Source organism: Argiope bruennichi, chromosome 1 (genome assembly GCF_947563725.1).
Source record: "Argiope bruennichi chromosome 1, qqArgBrue1.1, whole genome shotgun sequence".
In the NCBI taxonomy this organism is placed as follows: domain Eukaryota; kingdom Metazoa; phylum Arthropoda; class Arachnida; order Araneae; family Araneidae; genus Argiope; species Argiope bruennichi.
This window is the reverse complement of record NC_079151.1, coordinates 76,121,408-76,142,313: the sequence shown is the minus strand read 5'-3', so window position 1 is coordinate 76,142,313 and position 20,906 is coordinate 76,121,408. Positions and strand designations below refer to the sequence as shown.

General features: G+C 29.3%; 1 protein-coding gene across 9 annotated transcripts in view; it reads right to left on the bottom strand.

Annotated features, from left to right (window-relative positions):
* LOC129976842 (uncharacterized) overlaps nt 1-20,906 on the bottom strand; it is an 85,397-nt gene that overhangs the window by 25,467 nt on the left and 39,024 nt on the right. The window contains exon 1 of one of the 9 annotated variants that reach the window (XM_056090511.1): nt 17,452-17,550. The exons of 7 other annotated variants lie outside the window; for them this stretch is intronic. In XM_056090511.1, coding sequence (XP_055946486.1) covers nt 17,452-17,484 — 33 coding nt within the window. In that variant the 5' untranslated portion in view covers nt 17,485-17,550. Of the gene's footprint in view, nt 1-10,236; nt 10,497-17,451; nt 17,551-20,906 lie in introns of those variants that run through there. One more of the 9 variants, XM_056090518.1, reaches the window with a different exon arrangement.

Genomic DNA, 20,906 nt, shown 5'->3' with positions numbered 1-20,906 from the left:
AAAATCTTGAAAAATAATTGGGATAAAAATAAATAAGTATATATGCACATATATATATATAGCAGTAAAATAAGTATAAAATTACCATAATTTGAAACAAAAAATATCAGTTTCTACTTTTAAAAATGCATTGTGTTTCAAGAAATTATTTATAATCACAAAAAATATGAGATATTTTACTCTTCAAAAAAGAACCCCTAAAAAACAAATATTTCAGATTACTGATTACAACCGTCATTCATGGTACCTTATATTTTTTTAAACAGCGAAAAGAATAAACGATATATTAAAAGATAATCAATTCAGTTTTGAAATTAGATATAAAAAAATCGAATTCTGAAACTTACCATAACAATATTTTTTCAATATATTTATAATCACTTTTTTATCAACAAATTCAGCTTACCGCTACGAACGAAACTGCCTTTTTTTTTTTACCGTTAATTGCCAACCGACTAGTTTTTGTTCAATAAACGCGGCAGCTGCAAAAACCAACACCACAATTGTCGTCGTTTGATCACACACAAAAACAAGAAAAAAGACAGGATAATTTGATAAAGGAAAAAAAACATTAAAATTCCGAGAATGAAGGACAAAAATGGGAAGGTTATAGGCATAGAGACATAACGCTATGAAAATAATGAACAAAGAATCCGAGATGAAATAGATACAAGTTTATATATTTTAGATTTAAAAAAAAAATGGAAAGCAGAAACATCTGCTTCTGTAACAGACGCATTTTCATATTCTAAATATTGAGCACTCATTTACAAATAAATAATTACATAAAATATAAAAATATGCATCACTTTGATATATGCCAGTGAAAATAAAATATATAATGGTTAAATTGACTCTAGTTCAAAACATCGTAGCATGCTAATATTTTACGACTGATTCATCTTTAAGTTAATTTTAAAATTTTCAATTAATTATATTGTAATGATAACATAGAGGCAAAAAAGAATATATTTAATATCGTCACATTGCAAGTGAATATAATTACCTAAAACTAAAACAACGAAAAGTATTGTTGCAAAATATACTTGAATGTTTTTACGAATTTGTAAAAATTAGAGAAAAAAAATTTATGAGAAAATTAAATTGGCAACAATAAAAAAAACGATTTATTTTTTGAATTTTGAAATAGTGTATAAATGATTTATGTTCTCCAAAATTATTGTGTGAATTCACTAAAATCTTGAATAATTTTAACTAAAAATCTAGTTACAATTTTCAAAATCCTTGCTTAGTGAGCAAATACCACTCAAGAAATAACAGTGTGCCAAATTTGGCCGGTCTAAGTACAACAGTCTGATCTGTCGAGAATGAAAATTTTTTTTCTTTTTTTTTTTTTGTCATGCTTGTTATAATTTACTAATGGTATGCCAATCGATAAATCTTATCAAGTTAAAATTTATGAAATTACGCCTACGAAAATCGCTCCGTTTTAATGAATTATAAACCAACAAAGGTCAAATTGAAATGTGCAAACTCTCAGTGAATAATCATTTATGTTCTAACTCAATGTGGGCCAGCTTCTTCTCAACAGCTTAATTACAATTTCATTTTGGAAAAATGAAAATCAGGTTTGGTTGTGAGATAAGAAGAATGATAAAAGTAATGCAATTTTCTTGTTGCCAAAAGCTTTGTTGAAATTTAATATCTTATTACATAAAATGCATTTCAAACATTTCGGAACAGCAGATTTAAACATCATCTACGAAAACATATTTCCTCAACTACAATAGATTGTTTGCTTTATACATGTAAAATGCATTTTATTTATCTTGGAATTCAATGAAAAATTATAATGTTGTTCCAAGTAGAATCATTTCAAAGACACAACTTTGAAGTTGAAAATTTTACTTTACTTCAATAAAACATTTGAAATGAATAAATTTATTCGTTAAAACAATATAGTGTCTGCTAATTTATTATTAAGGTAAGTGAAAACAACTGTTTATGTTACAGAACACTAAACAAAAAAATCATTAACGCATTTTTCAGTTTGAACATCTTATCTATTTTTTAAAACTTTCGCTCTAAAAAAACATTAATTAATTTCCATTTAATTGAAATAAAACCATTATATCAGATCATTCGAAAAATAGTCAAATCAATACAAAAAAAAATTATAAAAATAATGCCTGAAAGTGATATACATAAATTTCCATTTAACAACTTTTCCAATGAAGAAATATTTTGCTGAACCTTGCCTTTGCAAAATATTTCTATGTCATTTACTCTTTTTAATACGAGATAATTTCTACTTAATTTTAGAAATTCCAACTTTTTTTCATTTCAGAATGTTTTCAATTCATTCATTTCATTTCATTTCAGAATGTTTTTTTCAGAATGTTTTCAATTAAAACAATGAGACTTAAATAAAGATAGAAATGTATATACTTTTGAAGAAATATATATGATAATCACGATTTTGAAGATAATTAAGTTATTTTGCTGCATCTGAAAAAATAAATATAAAAATTTTCATCAATTATTTCAAGTGAAATGTAGAACAAAATGACCTTATAATATGTAATGATAATAATAATCTGCAATTTATATTATTGGGCAATTTTTTTAATTAAAAATATTAGACCACAAATTTCGTCATTACGAAAAAGTAAATATTAATGCAATAAAACTTTCTTTTCCGTATATATCCGTATATCCTATTATATACTTCGAAGGCATAAATTAACTTTAATTCTATCGTACAGATTACTAACCTGCAAATGTAAAACAAACACATATTAATAAAATAAAACGATTTTTTTCAGATGACTCAGATTTCTATAAATCAGATTTATTTATAAATGGAAAATTAAATTTTCGTATCTAACAATAAACAAGAAAAATGAACTTTATTTTGATGCATCGCGGTTTTAATCACTATTCTGCAGTACTTTATTTATTTATGAAAGTCGTCCACATTTATTTGTAAAAATAAGCTCAGATTGCAATAATGTATAAAAGTTAACTTCACAGCTAGAGAAGAACAGTTAAATATATTGTTTGACAACGGATTCTAAAATCCTTCGCGCTTTTGCGCATGCGTCAGGATGGGTTTAATTCGTCAGTATAGGGCTGAGAGGAAAGATGAAACCAGGGGATGTTTACATTTAAAAATAAAATAAATTAGGATTACTCGCAGACTTAATTAAAATAATAAGTCAGAAATGACACGATATCCACATACACGTGAAAAAAAAAATGAACAAAAAAGTATACTAGGCCGAAAATCAAGGTCAAAGAATGACAAAGAATTCCGGAAATGAGCTCTTCCTTCCGCGTCTCACCCCTTAATGTGATAGAATCGTCGAAAAGTGGTGTTCTCAGAATACTGAAACGAACAGAAATTGTTCTGAACCAACATTCATAAATAAATAAATAAAAGGTTAAAAAATCATAAGTAAATTTTTTTTGTATGGCTTATTTTCATTTACTTTTGCGCATTTTTTAGAATGTCTTAAAATTCAGTATACTGAGTTGTACACAGAGCTTCGGCCGCCTTCGGAGAAGACCACTATAATGGCAGGTACCAAAATTATATATTTTCAGAAAAATGGCGCTTTTGTCCATATTTGTGTCTATGCACTATAAGCATTGGTTTAATTTTGTTTGTTTGGTATCTATGGAAACATATTGAAGGAAAATAGGCATTTTCGGCATTTAATGCTTTTTTATTTACACGGAAGTAACAAGGTTTTTCAAACTGCGAAAAACGTATGTGGTGTTGATAAAAGCATTGCTGAAATGAATGAATAGTGTACGCAAATGGTATGTGAAATTATGAGGGGCAATTTCACATACAAGACCGGCAATGTCTAATACATCATCTGCACTAATTATGACAAAATTATGATGCTGGTTATTAATAATCAACTTATTTCTTTTCATGAAATAACAAAGATTCAAAATGTCAAATTCCACCATTTATGAGCCTTTCATGTGACGATTTCAGTAATCGCTTCTTTATTTGGATATCCCATAACTTCAAAGAAATCTTTACGTGGACCTATTCCCATGTGAAATTTACTGCTGAAACATTTCAAAAATTATACATTTTTGAAAATACTGATAATGGAGATCAAAAATGGATCGCTCACTCTATTACTGAGTGTAAAAGGTCGTGGTTTTAATGAAGCGTCATCAACCATATCAAACGCCAATATCCATTTTCAGAAAGTTATATTCTTTGTTGAAACTGGGAGGTCATTGTCTATTACGAGCTGCTGCCATTTCAATAAGCAATTAATCCGATTAAATATAATAACCAATAAGACAATTTGAAGCAAGCCATTGAGTAGAAGTATCCAGTATTGACTAATTACAAAGAGGCCATGTCTTTTATCAAGTATTAGGGCCGTTCACCAACTTATTTTTAGAGTGTATTGCTCTCTTTAAATATACAGATCAAATTGAAATGTTTCATTTATAGATTACACAGATTAAATTCACCTATTCTAAATTATAATGTATAGATGCTTATGAAATATTTCACACCACCGAACATAACATTACCTCATTAGTTCAGCAAATACAAATGACACCCGGGGCATAGTATTACCTTTTCGTTCCCTCAGTTTAGAGAATATATATAGCTGCACTAATGTTTTACCCCCCCCCATGGCACTTCCTGAGACTGGCGCCAGAGATCTCTGCACCCTCTTTGTCCACTTGTCGCTATACCACTGCGTTGTTCATTATGTAGCTATAAATAATCAATATTAATTATTGAAAAATTATTAAGCACTGTGTAGAGAAATTCAATATGAATGAATCATCAAAATCAATAAAAGTAATAAAACTGCAAAAGAGATCATTTGCTTTCACCAGATGGTGCGTTAAGTCTTGAACTTTGGCGTATAGTGAAAAAAATAGTACAGCATGCATTTCGGAGTACGCATTTCCGCCAATTGACTTATTTGATCCATCATCTTATACTGATTTAGAATTTCTGTATAAATATCAGTTATAAAAATTCGTCATCAGATGTACACGGATAGGCAGACAGATCTTTCATTACCCAATTTCAAAAATTAAAAGAAACTTTAAATATGTTGAAACATAGCCAATCCTAATAGTTTAATTCGATCAAACTCTCAAAAAACAATGCTATTTCTATATAAAGTTCTACTGCGACCTCTTTAAGTTATGAATCCAATAACATCAAAAAGCTATTAAGAACTAAATGCGAGACTCATGTATCACCAAAATTTCGTGTTATTGTAATTCTTTTATTCGTCACGTAAAGTACATAGATATTAAACAGAATCCTTTTTATTAAGCTTTCAACAGTAGAAGAAAATAACGCGATTAAATAGTTGATGGAACAATGAAAGCGGTCTGAATTTTAGCAATGCAATCTATTTTTTTTAAATATTTTTAAAAATCATCAAAATTTAGCATGAATTTATATGAATATTAAATTGGTATCATTAGAAAGTCAATTTTATAAGAATTAAAATGGTGTAAAATACATTTTTGGACAATGATAATTTTAGAAGTTATCGGAAGAAAATGCTAAAATTCAGCTTAATTTTTTTTAAAAAAAATCGATTTGACATGCATATTTCCAATCGACAAGGTATATATGTGTCAATTTTAGGTTTGTACTGTAAAACACCAATACACACATACATTCATCGTTCTTATTAGGCGAAATATATTGGCCATCTGGGTAGCAGAAGTTAACACTAAATTAAAGAACTCAAATAACTTTAAAATAAAACAGTAAATAATTCATCATATTTTGTGCAGAATCGCAATATGCAGAAAAACTTTCAGCTTACAACAGTAAGTGATTTTCATAAATAAAACAGAAAAAATATTCTTCGATAAAATGAAAAAAAATTCGACAATGAGACAGACCTTCGAAGAAATTGAAATATATGACGCCAATGGTTTAAAAATAAAAGAATGTCTAGAAGACTACCAATGACAAGCTTTCCTAACCTCTAATACTCCCAACGAACACAAAATGATTCCTAAACAAAACCGACCAGCTGCTAAATAGAAGCAATGCAAAAATATTAAACGAATTAAAAAATATAAATACAATGAATCTCCCTTTATTCAGCTTATTTTTCTCATACTTTAAATCAAGTCTTACTAAATTTTGTGATATATCTAATAATAATATGGCACTTTCAAGTTTAGTAAGTAGCTGCATCTCCAATGCCCCTTCTTCAAGATTAGTAAAGGACTAAGTTTAAGACTCTGAGTTCGAAACACCAGCCCACCGCACATCGATATGAAGATTCGTCAATATGAAGTGATCGGTTACTGTGGTACAAAACAAGTGTCTATAACACCTTGTGTCCATCGATATAAAGTTTGACAGGGATCAAATGCGGTGCGAGTCAAAATGAATTCTGTTTCAAAGATCAGAAAATGCATTTTTTACTGTGAATAAGTAATACTCTCTGAAGAATATTAATTGACAGCAAGTACAAAACGGGTAATTAATTGCTGGTGTTAACATGGTGGATGCGACTTGAAATACAAGTTTGGGTAGACCTATTTTGCATATTAGTCTGATAATTTTTAAAATTTGGCAGAATGTGAAATCTTTAATTAAATTATGGTGACCAACCAAACTATCGAAAGAAAACTGAACTTTGCAAGCAGTTATGATTAGGTAAGGGAAAGAAAAGTTGTAATAGATGCTCAATGTACTCGTCTGAGATGTTACTTTGGAGATAAAATGCTTCGGTATTTATCACTTTTTAAAGTCAAATACAATAAGGAGGCCGAGGAGAATCGCAAATGAGTGGCTTTACATCTTCTAAACCAATGATAGTAATAAAAAACGAAAAAAAAAATCAAATTGCATTCCAAGGGATTACAATTGCTCTATCAATATCCACAAGTTATACTTTATTTGGCGATATCAAAGCATCATAAAGAAACCTTTCATCCAACATTTACTTTTTCAGACATTAGAAGAAAATTATGTACAACAATTAATATAATAAAAATTTACAGATAATGTCTTCTTTAAATTTATGATATTCATTAAAATACATGATTAATTGAATCAGAAAGACGGTTAAAGAAAGCATATTTTAGGAAAGCAATATATGAATTGCTTGGTTCTGAAAGATTGCAATTTATAATGAAGGTTTAGTATTGTGTACAGTTATCAAAATACGGAAAAATCTAAATAAAATTAGATAGAAATAAAACCCGATCTCTACTTCTGTCCTTAAAGCAACGAACAGCTATTGCTGCACAATACAAGGCCATGTCTACCTCAGGAAGATCTCGTGACACTGATGGGATAGTTATTCCATCGGGGCAACTATTTTGTCACTAGCCCGACAACGTCATCTCAACTGTTTACATTACGACAATACCAGGACATAGACAGCTATTGCGGGGCAATAGTCGGCCTTGTGTGAACGTACCGTAACGGTGCTTGGAAGATAGCGAAGGAAGTTATTGCAACAGTAGAATGGATGACCCATCGATGTTTGATTTAAATATTTTCTGATAAGCCATTCAGAAACACCGCTTGCTTAAAAAATATTGCATGATTTGATTAAATGTTACATGTTTTGTTATCCACTCATCTTTGAAAACGTCAGTAATTTTTTTAAACCAAAACGGTATATTGTCACATGATAAAAATGTAGAGATCCAAACATACTTCAGACGTTGTAATCAGTACTATATAATATGAATGAATGATTAAGATATCTCTTAAAAGATTGCAGTTACTAAGATACATCCCTTCTTTTCTTATCAGTTCTAAGCGTTAACGTATATGTTTAGTTTTAGAGAATCTCTCCTTTTACAAATTTAGATCATTTGAAAAAAAACTCAGAATCGATATGCAGTTTAGATTGTAGCCGAATGTAGAGCTAATAATTTAAATTCTTTAACAGCTCATTTTAAATACTACTGATTACCATAGTTCCAAATATAACACTACGCTTTCTGTAATTACTAGGTTAATAATTCAACGATTTTTCTGGCACAGATATTTTGCTATAAATATGAAAACGTATAAGTATTTTTTTTAACATTACACCTGATAAACTCAAATACTTTTTTTTTTTTTGGATATTTCATAATTAAAAACGAAACGACAAAAAAAAAAAATTCAGAAATTTAAACTAGAGAAAAGAGATGCCATAAAGTACTTATTGTATTTTATCATTTAAAACATATTTAAATGAATATGCAATCGATAACAGCTGTCTGGTCCAGCATTTGAAAAAGTTAATTGAATCAGCATTTGAAGAAGCGCCAGTAAATCAAAACGCACAAACCGTGTCTTATCATCATATAGATGGCCATTGTTAACGTAAAAGATATTTACAATTTGAGACAAGACATCAAATCTTCCAAATTAAATACTTTATCCAAATTTCTTCCTCAATACTAATAATCGGGACTGGAAATGGAGTTGAAATCAGAGAAAATTATAACTGGCAGCCAAGACAGTGAGTTATAACTTATTTAACGAACTATTGATTTTTAATTCCTTAATTAAGGAGCCTAAAAATATTTAAAAAAAATTATAAGGATACTACTGAAAAGAAACTCATTTCAAAGTATGGTTATAAAAAATAAATTTAAAAAATAGGAAATAGGGAGGGGGGGTCCTTTTTTCCTCCCTGAGGAAATAGTTTTTGGATTCATTCCCTTATTCAGATGTTGAATCAAAAATTAACATTCTGTATCCAAACCTAGGTTCTAAGTTATCAGAAATCAGAAGAGGGCAATTTCAGAAAATTAGGTCGTTTCGGTTGGAATATCCCTAAACGAATAAGTGCTAGTGAACTTGTGAAGTGATGTACAATCCAATTTGTAAACAATGATGGGTACATGCTTGAAGAACAGTCACGACCTAATGGCAGCCAAGAATGAACCAAAAGCTATTGAAGTAGCCTTGAAATGCAAGAGGATACGGATGTAATGCTATTAATGAAATGACTTGATATATTAGCAAAAAAACAATCGCCTGGACGGAAGCAATTTATTCATTCAAATGCTATATTTGTTTTTTCTTAATATGTTGATACTTATAGGATGGACACTCATTTGGCAGCTAGCTATCTGCAATATTGTTCATTAAGAAAAGTTGATTTTGTTTTCAAAATTCTTATAAAGTGCGGAAGTATATTATCACACAAATACATTTTTTTTAATTAAAAAAATTTTCAGAGATACTAAATTTATTTTCTTGCATTTTTTCTCTAATTTTAATTATTTTTTAAAAAATATTTTAAGTAAATTGTAAATAATGTTTTTAAGTAAATGGATTTTCACTGACTTATACTGCGATTATATTAAACACATTATTTGTGTTAACTTTATTGTTGTTATATATACTAAGAATAAATTTTCAAAATAAAATAAACACCAATCGACACGGCGTTTCGGACTAGAATTTCAAATCTCCTTCAATTTTTAAACAATATTATTAAAATAGGCCACTTTGATTTAGCCTCTTGGTTTTAACATCTTGACTTGTGCTTTCTTTTTAATTTTAATTTTGAAATATAGTATAATTTAGACGATACTTTAAGCTTAATAAATGTAAGGGAATTTTACACGAAAAAATAGTTATTCCGTTTTTTCTTTTACTATTATCTACCATTTCCACTTACCCTAGAATGACAATCCTCGATTATGTCGTTCACTAACTCAGAATAATCTGAAATCGCACAATTTTTTATGTATTTCCATCAATTAGCTATTCCTCTTTCCCTGTTAATCAATATCTCCACTTATCCACCGGTGTATCCATGTACATCCGTTATTCAAGAATAAACTGTACCTCGCATTTTTTCATATGTTTCTTTTAAAATATCACTATCATATTTTTGAAAGTTTTTATCATTTTACTTTTATTAAAAAAAACTGCATTTAAGTTTTTTTTAAAAGAATTATATTAAAATTTTGTAAAAAAAAAAAACATTTTATTTAGTTCACTTAATAAATATACTTTTTTCCTCTGCAATTCAGAAGTTCAAGTCAATTTAAACTTCAAATTTAATTCAGATTTTAAATGCCTCACTATATATTTATTGCAAAAAAAAAAATGTCGAATAACATAGAAATTATTTATATAAAAATATTAATATTGCATATATGCAATTAATATAAAATTAAATATTGTTACGCGCCTGCGAGAAGAATCTCCAAATTTTAAAAACAAAACTCATATCTGCTCCGATTCCTCCAATATTTTACTAACCGCCGTAAATCTCTTACCTTTTCCAGGAATCTACGTCACTATTCCAAATCCGGACAGCGCCGAATTTTTACGAGGAAGTCCGAGTAGCCTGTTCCAGTATATCCAGACGCATTTTGGTGAATAATATATGCCGTAAGCCCGGCCCTTTTTCCGACGGTCCTTTACAGGATCGTGCGAGACATCTTAGCAACAACACGAACTTATCGATTATTGAAGCTCTGTTTTAAAAAGTAAAAATAATAAACGCGCCTCACAGGAGCAATTTTTCCACGACGCTTCCGTTGCAGGCGGAAAGTGCGCGAAATGAAAACGAGCGGGAGAAGAAAAAAGAAAAAAGAAAAAAAAAAAAAGAACATCCGGGCATTTTTAGTGGCACGTCGGGGAAGGGGATATTAGCAGATGCGTAAGCCAGGTGGTACGAAAGCTGAACAATGAGCTTTCGGCAACTGTTTCTTCTCCACTGAACCAAATCTCATTCATTCCTTGGCCATGAAGAAAATGTTTTTTTTTCTTTCTCCTCGAATTGAGTCGGAATTCGTGTGCTGGGAGATTTTAAAAACAGAGATAACTTTCTTTTTTACCACAGAATTATTACTTCTCCAGTCAGAGTTCGTATTTTGAGTTGAAACCGCAATTCCCTTAGAGCTGGTACTTGAACGCTTCGCATCAAGAATGCTTTGCCACATTTTAACAACTTGAATCTCATTTAAATATTTCATTGCGAAGAAGCTGAAAAATTTTAATGTAACTCGATGAATAAGTAATGTAACTATATGAATATTAAAAATAATTATACGTATTCATGTATAAATTTTTTTAAATCAAAGTAAGCAAAAATTGTTTTATATTCCAATATAAATTTTTTTTTTAATCTATAACTTAACGTTATAATGTTTACCTAGAATTATCAAATTTAGTACAAATATAGTGGAGAGTACAAATATGCATCGTGGGATGGTTTTTAAATTTGGGGGGAATTTTTTAAATTTTAACTAATTTAGGAATGTTTTGTTTCTTTAGATGCGCGATTTTTACATTTTTTTCGTAATGGCGTCTGAATATTTGAAGCAGAGTCGTGGCCGAAATCAGAGAGGACACTTTGAATTTTTAACTTCCTTTTATTTCCATCCCGGGAGGCACAAGTAGCACGGACAAGGCACGTCCATTCACAGCGCGATACAACAGCAAATTAGCTTAAAAAAGTGAGGAAAAATATTTTTCACAGTGCTTATATACAATGAGATTTCGATAGGGACTTCGCTACACGCGTCGATTTTGATAAGAGAAACACAGGTATCTTTTAGAATTTGCTTAGATCAGCAATTTTGTATCCCTTCACTCGGAGCGTGGGAATCGCTGACTAAAGCATTGTTAGAGAGCTTTTTGTTGCATTAATTAGATAGAAAAAGTGGAATGGGATCAGGAAATACGAGAATATTTTAGAATGAAGTTGATATGGGCTAAATAAAACTGAAAGTTAGGAAATTAATTAAGTTTAAATTAGGTTTTAAAATATCATTACACACACACACACACATATATATATTCTTAATGATACCACTTATTTAATTATTGGTATCATTAAGAATAATAGACAATTTTTAAATTATTTCTCTGAATAATTTTTATCAATAAGTTAAATTGTTGCAATGAAATTCAAACTACTTTCATTATTTCAATAAATATTTAGTGCAGGGAATTTCTTTAACTGTTATAAACTATTTAGGAAAGATTCTGAAGGACTTCCTGAAATCATTTTTGTAAAACCTTTTCGTATACTGAGAATACAAAACAAAATTAACATACACTTTAAAAAATTCAATGTCGAAATTTTGGACGATTTCCACGTTTTAGATCAGGGGTGGCGAACCTTTGTGGATCAAAGAGCCATTTTTTTTAAAGAAATGTTTAATGAGGTATAGACGTGTCGTCAAATTATTTTGACTCGTGATTACTGTTATAATAATAAAACTAAATACTAACAACTCAAAACTCTTTATTTACTACGAAAAAAATACATTTTGCACTGTATAGAAGTAAAGCTTTTAGTTATACGAGTCATTCAAATTAAAATAACTTTAGTGTGGTTTTTGTGCTTGCAGATTTGATGACAAATAACCTATATTAGGATTGTAAGATGTTACTTTTAGTAGAATGCATGCTGAATTGGTGTCATCTGCCAAACGGTTTCTAAGAGACTCTTTAATGGTACTTAGCTCTGACAATAATGACACGCAGACATAGGTGGATTAAAATATGGTTAAAATATCATGAGCCAGCTTCTCAAAACAGTTAAATGTGTCTGGAACCGAATTCCATGTTTACAAAATTTCGTTAGAGGCATTTTTACTTATATTGCTTGTTAATCCTTTTGTTTCAATTAATTCCAACTTTTTCCTTGTTTCAATAAATTTTTGAATCTATATGGACTGGAATTCACTCAGTTGCATTTCAAATTCTTTAATTTCCAACTAATAGAATTGGGACTCATTCAATTTATCAAATGAAGTCACATCAGGGTACATAATAAACTTGAGCGTTTCCGATAATTCTTTGAACTGAGACCATCTCGCTGAAAATTCCTTTATTGAAGAATCAATTACGGAAATAAATTCTTCAATAACTTCTTCTTCGTCTGGTTTCTCATGTACATATAAATCTTTGATATATATATTTTTTCAAATTTATGAAGTTCTTGTAGTTTCTTATAATATCGTTTCTGAAAACATGCAGTCCAGCGTCAGAAACGCGAATGAGATCCATCATGACGATAATTGTTTTATTTGTGCCTTGAAGCTTTACTTTCAATTAATTGAATGTTGGCATATTTGTAAAAACATCCATTTTGAGAGCCACATAATATCCAACAATTGTGAGTATTGTTCAATTTCCCCTTCATTTTGCAGAAACAGTCTGATTTCTTCCAAGCAGTCAACAAATCTTTTAAGTACGTTCCCGCGGCTCAACCAGCGAACATTATTATACAATAGTAAGCCATTTTTTAATGACTTACCGAGTTGACTTCATGCATAAAGCCTCAATTAAAGTCTTTCCGCTTACTTCACACCTATTCCATTATTATTACTTTCGCTTATTTAAAGCCTATGACGATATGAGGTTGACTATTTTTGTGACTAACGCCTTTATATTATCAAAAGATGTTAAACCACACACTTAGAACACAAAGCTTGTTGGTGAATAATGCAGTGGAGTTCAAGAATAGAATGCCCTACGTCTGTTTGAAATAAACTAATGAAAACATTTTTTTTTTTTTTTTTTTGCCATTATATTTGAAGCACCATCAGTTACTGAAACAATTCTTTTCAAATCAATTTGTTTCTCAGCAAGCGAATTTTTAACAGCCGTGCAAATATACGTGTTTTTTAAAAAATGGAATGGGTGCACTCGCGTTTGTTTGTAATACTTCAGAGTGAACTTTGTTATTTTGAACTAAAATGCAAACCGTTTTGATTGGCGACGTGCCCAAAATATTGTGTCGCGTGTCATCATCAATGGCACGTGCGCCACTGGTTCGTCATCCCTGTTCTAGATCTTCCTTAGTCTGCAAAACACATTTCAGAAAAAATATCAGTATGTGGACACGACAATTAAAAGGAGATTTGAACCAAATGATTGAAATCTGGCATATGGTCATTATTAAAAAAATTGTAAATTTTTCTTAGATTATGAATGAAATCCATTCACAGGAAGTTCCTTTGTCTGTCTGTCTGAGGGTAAGTAAACACAATAATTATAAAATACAAAAAGCTAGAAGAATAAAATTTGGCACTTAATTTTAGCATTTTTTAGTGAAGAATTTTAATATTTAATTTTTTATCAAACCTTTCAAAGTACATTACATGCATGAAAGCGTAATAATTAAGAAATGCAACAACTTAGGTAAATGAAATTTACTCTATGAATCTTGATACTAAAATTGATGTTGTGATAAGTTTTGGTTTCAATCTGTTGGAAAAAAATCCGTCCAAAATGCACATTTGGTTTCCTACAATTTTTTTAAGAAAAACAAAACGCTCATGCGCGGGACTACGAATATAGAAATTAGAACATTCGTGGCCTTTCACGGCCTTCACAATTTTATATTCGAGGGGAGGGGAACGGGATGACATATTTATTAAAAAGTATGCAAGAAAGTTTCAGTTCACCCCTCCTACTGATTTTTCTTTCAACAGAACAATTATGCGTAATCGGATCTGAGGAATCAAATACTGCTTCATTGTACCAGAGACTGATTACCATGTTCATGCGTTCTAGCTTTTCTAATGACACTACCAAGCTTATAGCTAATAATATTTTATTTGGCCAATGCAAACAAACATAAAAATTAGACTTAAGACATTCAAATATATACGCCAAAAATCACCTAATAAAAAAATTCTGCCTTTTCTTTAATTTTTTTCCCTTTCTCTCTCTCGAAATTTTATTAATATTTATTTTACTGCTTAAAGTAACTGCTAGTCATCTTCATAATGCACAATAACTTGATAAGTAATTGGAATGTCATGTCAATAGCCATATCATCATTCATGTCCGAGATTAAGAACTGCGAGTTCAAGAACTCCGTGAAATAGATTTAATTGCCGATTTGAGGGCTATGTTGAAATATGATATATCAAAGACAACCCTCTTTTTTCTGCAAATTATATGATTTAGATGTTTAATAAGAACAAAATTTGTGACGCAACAGCGCCATCTATCAATTTTATTCGCCTACTTGAAAAAGTATAAGGAGACATATAATTGCTCCACAAAAATATTTCAATTAAAAAATGCTCAATAAATTATATTTTAGGCAAATTCGGTAAAAAAAATAGATTAATTATAACAGATTAAAAATAATCGATATAAATAATCTGTTTTAGCTCTTTTAATGAATAGACATGAAACGTGAAATAACGGACCGAATTTTTGACGATCACGATATATTTTCTTACATACTTCAAATACAAGAAAATAAAATATCTAGTAGAGTAAAAGCAAAAAATATTTTTTTCATTTTAAAATAAATATTGAAATATTCTAAACTGTCGCTGCAGAAAAGCTAATTTAAAAGACAGAATAAAGTAAGAACTGAATATAAAAAATATTCAATTTAAAAGTGAGCTGCAAATTAAAATAGAAAATACAAATATATTATTTCGATACATTTAAATTAATTATTAAATACTTTTTTTAGAAATATTAAGAGGAAATGAAAAGTATCTGAAATTTATTTTTACATCATAAGGATCCTCTTAAAAATAAAATGACGTGTGTTATTAAACCAATGATTTTTCAGTTTATGTCTTGAATTTACGAAATTTTTTATTATCACCACAGATAATACATTAAAACCTGACTTTCAAAACGATGTTATAAATTCATTAAAAAAAAGACTCACTGCAAAATTACATAAAAATAGAAGCAAGTTTTTCTTCTTATAAACTCAAGAACATTGCTTGAAAAAAATTTATAGTCCATTGTTTCAGAAATTTAATCTCAATAACGGTATTAATCAAAACACCACAAAATGCTAAATGCATATATGCAGCAAAATATTTTGCACGAATTTCCAACCATACTTAAAAGTGAATATTTTATTGGTGGTGAATGAATTTAACTATTAAATTTGTACTTCACAGAAATTGTTGATGACTCCCAAATAAGGATAGCAGTAAAGCATAAATATAAAAGAAAATTATGATAATTATCGTTCACCGAAGAGATGAGTCTGTCTTTCTGCATTATGCGGTCATAAATAATTCTTCAACACTTTTTTTTAAATTATTTTTTTTTTGTTTTACATTTGCTGAATTTAATACTTTCTGATGGTATTCTTTGATCACTTGAATAGAATTAAATTGTATTCAAAACGCAATATGCTTTTCAAAAACAAACAATCGTTTATTTAATAATTAATTTTCATAATAAAAATTTTAAAAAATATGATCATAAAAGTACGTTATCAGGCTATTGTAAAACCAAGGTAATAATCACACTGGATATATTCTTAACTTGTGAAATAGATCTTGAATTTTGACTTGACCACGTTTGTAGAAACCGAAACTACAATAATGAGTACATGGGTAATGTGTGGATACAAACGACTGCCATTTTTAAATTATAAGATACAATTAACTCAACCATAACCATTGCCATTCAATAAAAAAAATTGCTTCCATTATTTAAAATTTTTTTGTTCTGAATAAGATTGAATGTACAATATGCTTTTCGAAACACAATAACAAATTAAAATTAACCTCTAATTATTGTCATTCATTAAAAAAACTCAGAATACTAAATAACCTCAACTATTCTTTATACTCTTAATTGATTCGATACAATGTATTTTTACAAAACAAAAAATGTCGTCCAGTTAACTGAATAGCTAATTTTTCTAATTGTAAAATGAAAAAAAGTATCAATAATTTTGGGACTTTAATAAATATAATGCAAACGCTAGTAAAAAGAAAGTAATATCTTTAACTATCAATATACATTCCAATAGACGCGCCAAAATATAGGAAACCTTAAATAATAAGAAACGAAATTCGGCAGAGGAACAAAAGATTTTTTTAAAACAGAAATACAACTTCAATGTTTAAATTCATTGATGCGTCAATAAAATATTATTCAATTTGAAGTATTTTTAGGAATTCATGCAAAACATTTCGCTGTGTATACATTTAGCTTTCTGTGGTTGTTTGATTAATATTAATATTTGGATTGAACTTTTTCTGACAATGGGCCATAAAATTCTTTCTAAAGTAGCGGCCTTGATTTTGTTTGTAAAAAGAAAAACTTGCTTCTATTTTTTACGTAATCTTGTAGTGAATCGTTATTATTTTTTTATGAATTATAATATGGTTTTGAAAGCTAGTTTTTGATTCTAAGAATTATTTCACTTTTTTATCGGTGTTAATACTAAAAACAATTATATTTCCGTTAATTCAAGATGTAAATTGAAGAATCATTGAAGTAACGGCGAGCGTTTCTTTCTTTTTTTTCCCCCGAATTTTCATTCTGGGCGTTTCTTTTTTTCGTACAGAAATAAACAATAAAAAATGTTTGGGTCAAAAAATAGATATTAAAATTTCTACCAAATAACACATAAAATTTTATAATTCGTATATCTAATTTCATTATATTGCCATTTATTATGAAACAAATAATCCATTCACTGCGTGAATTTGACATTTGGAAAACAAAAATAAAAAAATTCGATTTCTCACCTTATTCATTAAACATTTAGCGCCATTCTTCATTTCAGCCGTCTAATAAAAATACAAATAGCCTCCAATACACGTTGAATTATGTACCATTTGACAGCTCATGGAACAGATCGAAATAGACTTATACGGCATATTAATAGAAATTCATATGCAGCTAGCCGATCACCGTAAATAATTGAAAAGATAAGGCAAATGGCGCCCATCTATTTTGGAGGCAGAACAAAAACAATTATGCTATTATGGGAAGATAGGATCTCTTCTGCCCAGAGCAGCCCAGTTGGCAAGCTTCCAAAGACGCGACGCGTTAAGACAATCGCCACTCATTAAGCAGCAACGGAACAGGTCGTTAACTGTTATGAGAATGGGCGGGGGAGGACATGTAGATCGGTTATCTTTTTAATTCTCAATCATTACCAGAATGTTGTTGATTGGAAGAACACACGGTTCAGACGACGTTTCGTTAGAAGGGTCGCAATAAAGAGTTCATAGAGTATTCGAATACCGAGTCAAATCTTTGCGTTCTCTCTCTCTCTCTTTTTTTTTTTTTTTTGATGAAAAACATTATTCGAGTGATGAATGAAAATATAAATTGATAATGCTGTGAAGTGTTCTTTTGGTATTAAAATTATAATACTAACGATGTAATACTGCACAGGTACGGAACCCACATATGTAATGTATCGCTTAATCTAATTTAAGTCATAATGAATTTCCTAATTTTTATTTTAATTTAACCCATATGAACTTCATTCTAAAATGTTCTCTTATTCCCTGATCCAATTCCCAATTTATAATTAATTATTTTTAACACGCGCTCTAGAAAATTTATGAATTCAGTAGGTTCTCACGCTCTGAGCAAATGGATAAAAATCCTAAGATACCTAAAGATACCTAAATTTCCTTTTCCTAATACTGCATGATCAAAGAAATCCCTATTAAAATCTCATAGTAAAACTACTGAAGAGAAAAATTTCAGTCTCAATTACTCTTGTGTCGCGATGTAGACTGACGTATTTACCACTTATTCTTTGTACGTAAATTATGCCTTCCGTGGTGAAATAAATCAAAGTTTTAAAAGTTTAAAAGTTTCTTCTATTTGGCCGTGCAAATGCTAAAATATATTTACATATATACAATAAGAAATACCTATACTTACAAGAATTGAAAATAATGTGACGAGACCAATACATAGACATGACGAAATGCTTAAGCACTTTCAGATCAAGTATGGTGTAAGAGTTATTTGAATATATTATACTTTCTTTCAGCATAATATGTAATACTTGGATATTTTAACCCTGTCTAGGGCCATGGGAAGTATGCTTCCCACCAAATGTATCAATATTTGTATGAAATTATGTAGGTTGGCTTAAGTTCTGACAAAGTTTTTGAGAAAGACAGAAACTTAGATGCTTCAGTTCTTTATCTCACACAAAATAATGTATCTTGATTTGTTACTTAATTATTAATTAACCAAATTAATTAATTAATCAAATTAAATTTATCTAATAAGCTAAATGAATCTCTTTTCTTATTCTAATTTCAAGCCTAAAAATATTTTAACATAATATGACTAGAAAAGAATGGCCCTTTAAAGGGTTAAAGAATAGCCAAGAATTTTTAGTTTAAATACAAAAAGGTCATGCTAAGGTTTTTATTTTATAGAATGGAAATGCTTTTTGGATAAACAAATGGTAAATGTTTTTTGACTAAATAAAGAGTAAATGCTTTTGAGATAAACAAATGGCAAATGTTTTTTGGATAAAGAAACGGCAAGTGCTTTTTGGAAATAAAATCATGGTAAGGCTTTTATTACCATGATTAAAGTACAAAGGTTATTTTGCAAAAAAAATAATAAAAGAGTGCCATTAAAAATCATTCAAAAACATGATAGAATCTTTTAGTAACTAAACCATCGAGTGTTGACATTCTCTAACGCAGTGTAAAATGAAATGTGAAATTCTGAGTCCAAATCGAACTTTAAATATCGCATATCTTTCCAGTGATATTCAAACAAATCGGCAATGTATTTCATAGTTAGCTGGTTCGTCACTAGGTGTTGTATAAAATGTCAAGAAAACACGGGTAAAATTAATCATCTCATACTTTGCTAAAAAAAAAATTCTTAAAAATTATGTATAATACTTGATCTCAAATTTTGCCAGTAATACATATGAAATGGATCAAATGTCCCGGATTGAAAAATGACCCGAATTATGATATTATTTTTCTTTTGAAAGAGCATAATATAAACTATTAAAAACAAATAATTTTAAAATCAGCGTCTACAGAATCCCTCTATTTTTTTAACTAGCTTCAGAATATAATTATATTGCTTTAATAATTCTAACTTCTCGTCAAAATTCTTTTGAACATTAATAAATCGCTTATGTGAGAAAGTTTTAAAATTAATGTCACCAGTAAAGTAACTAAAGGTCCCAGTTTGAGCCTGCATCTAGAACACCAAATTAAAATACAAGAAAATCTGGCTATTTAACAAAGAAAGCATTGTTAAATACATTAAATACACAATGAAAAAATTTGGTATATCTAACAAAATATTAATTACAATAATTTTTAATCTACTTCTGTGAAATACTTCGATATAGACCATCGGTGCTTTAAAATAAAAGCAATTAAATCCCATACATATCTTAAAGTAATTTTTTTTCATTAAAAAATGTACGTGTGAAAATGTTTTGTTCAAAATACAAAAGGAAAATAATGGGATTTCTTTCATTGGAAAATTATATTACCATTTGGTTTTGAAGCAAAAGGAAGGACAATTTGGAATAATTGGCTTCGTAATTTTAACAACGGTTAGGCGACGCGAGCGAAATCTGAATTTGTACCATACTTTTTAGACTTCCGCATTTTATTAGAGGGTGAAATACTGACCCTCGATATCGGATTTAAATCTTATCAAGCTAACATATATAGTAGATATTGGAGATTTTATGGCAGAATCGAATATCAAAATCGAAATTCAGATTTAATCACCATACTACAGTGTATATAATTCGTTCTAAAAGTGAAAACATTCTTAACTTGGTCTACACTTGAACTAAAACTGTAGACTGTGTTTTATATCGATCATTCCAGGAATAATAATCAATAACCTTGCCGCTCACAGGTTTAAAAAAATAGAAGACTGGCAGTATTATATCTTTCTTTTGAAAAAAAAAATTGTTTTTTTGTCGCAGTTTTCCTATTACCTATCCAGTTTTCCTATCTTCAGGCAGTATTTTTATCGGTTGAAACTGGACTCCACGAGGCTCCAGGATTCCGGTACACCACGAAAAACTTTTTTTTTTATATGAGCATTTCTTTTTTAATGAAAGTGTTAAATATTCTAAGACTAAGACTTGGTAAAGGTATATTCTTTCTTTTATAAAAATATATTATATGATAATAAGATAATTTATTATTATTGGGTAATGAGATTACTTACTCAA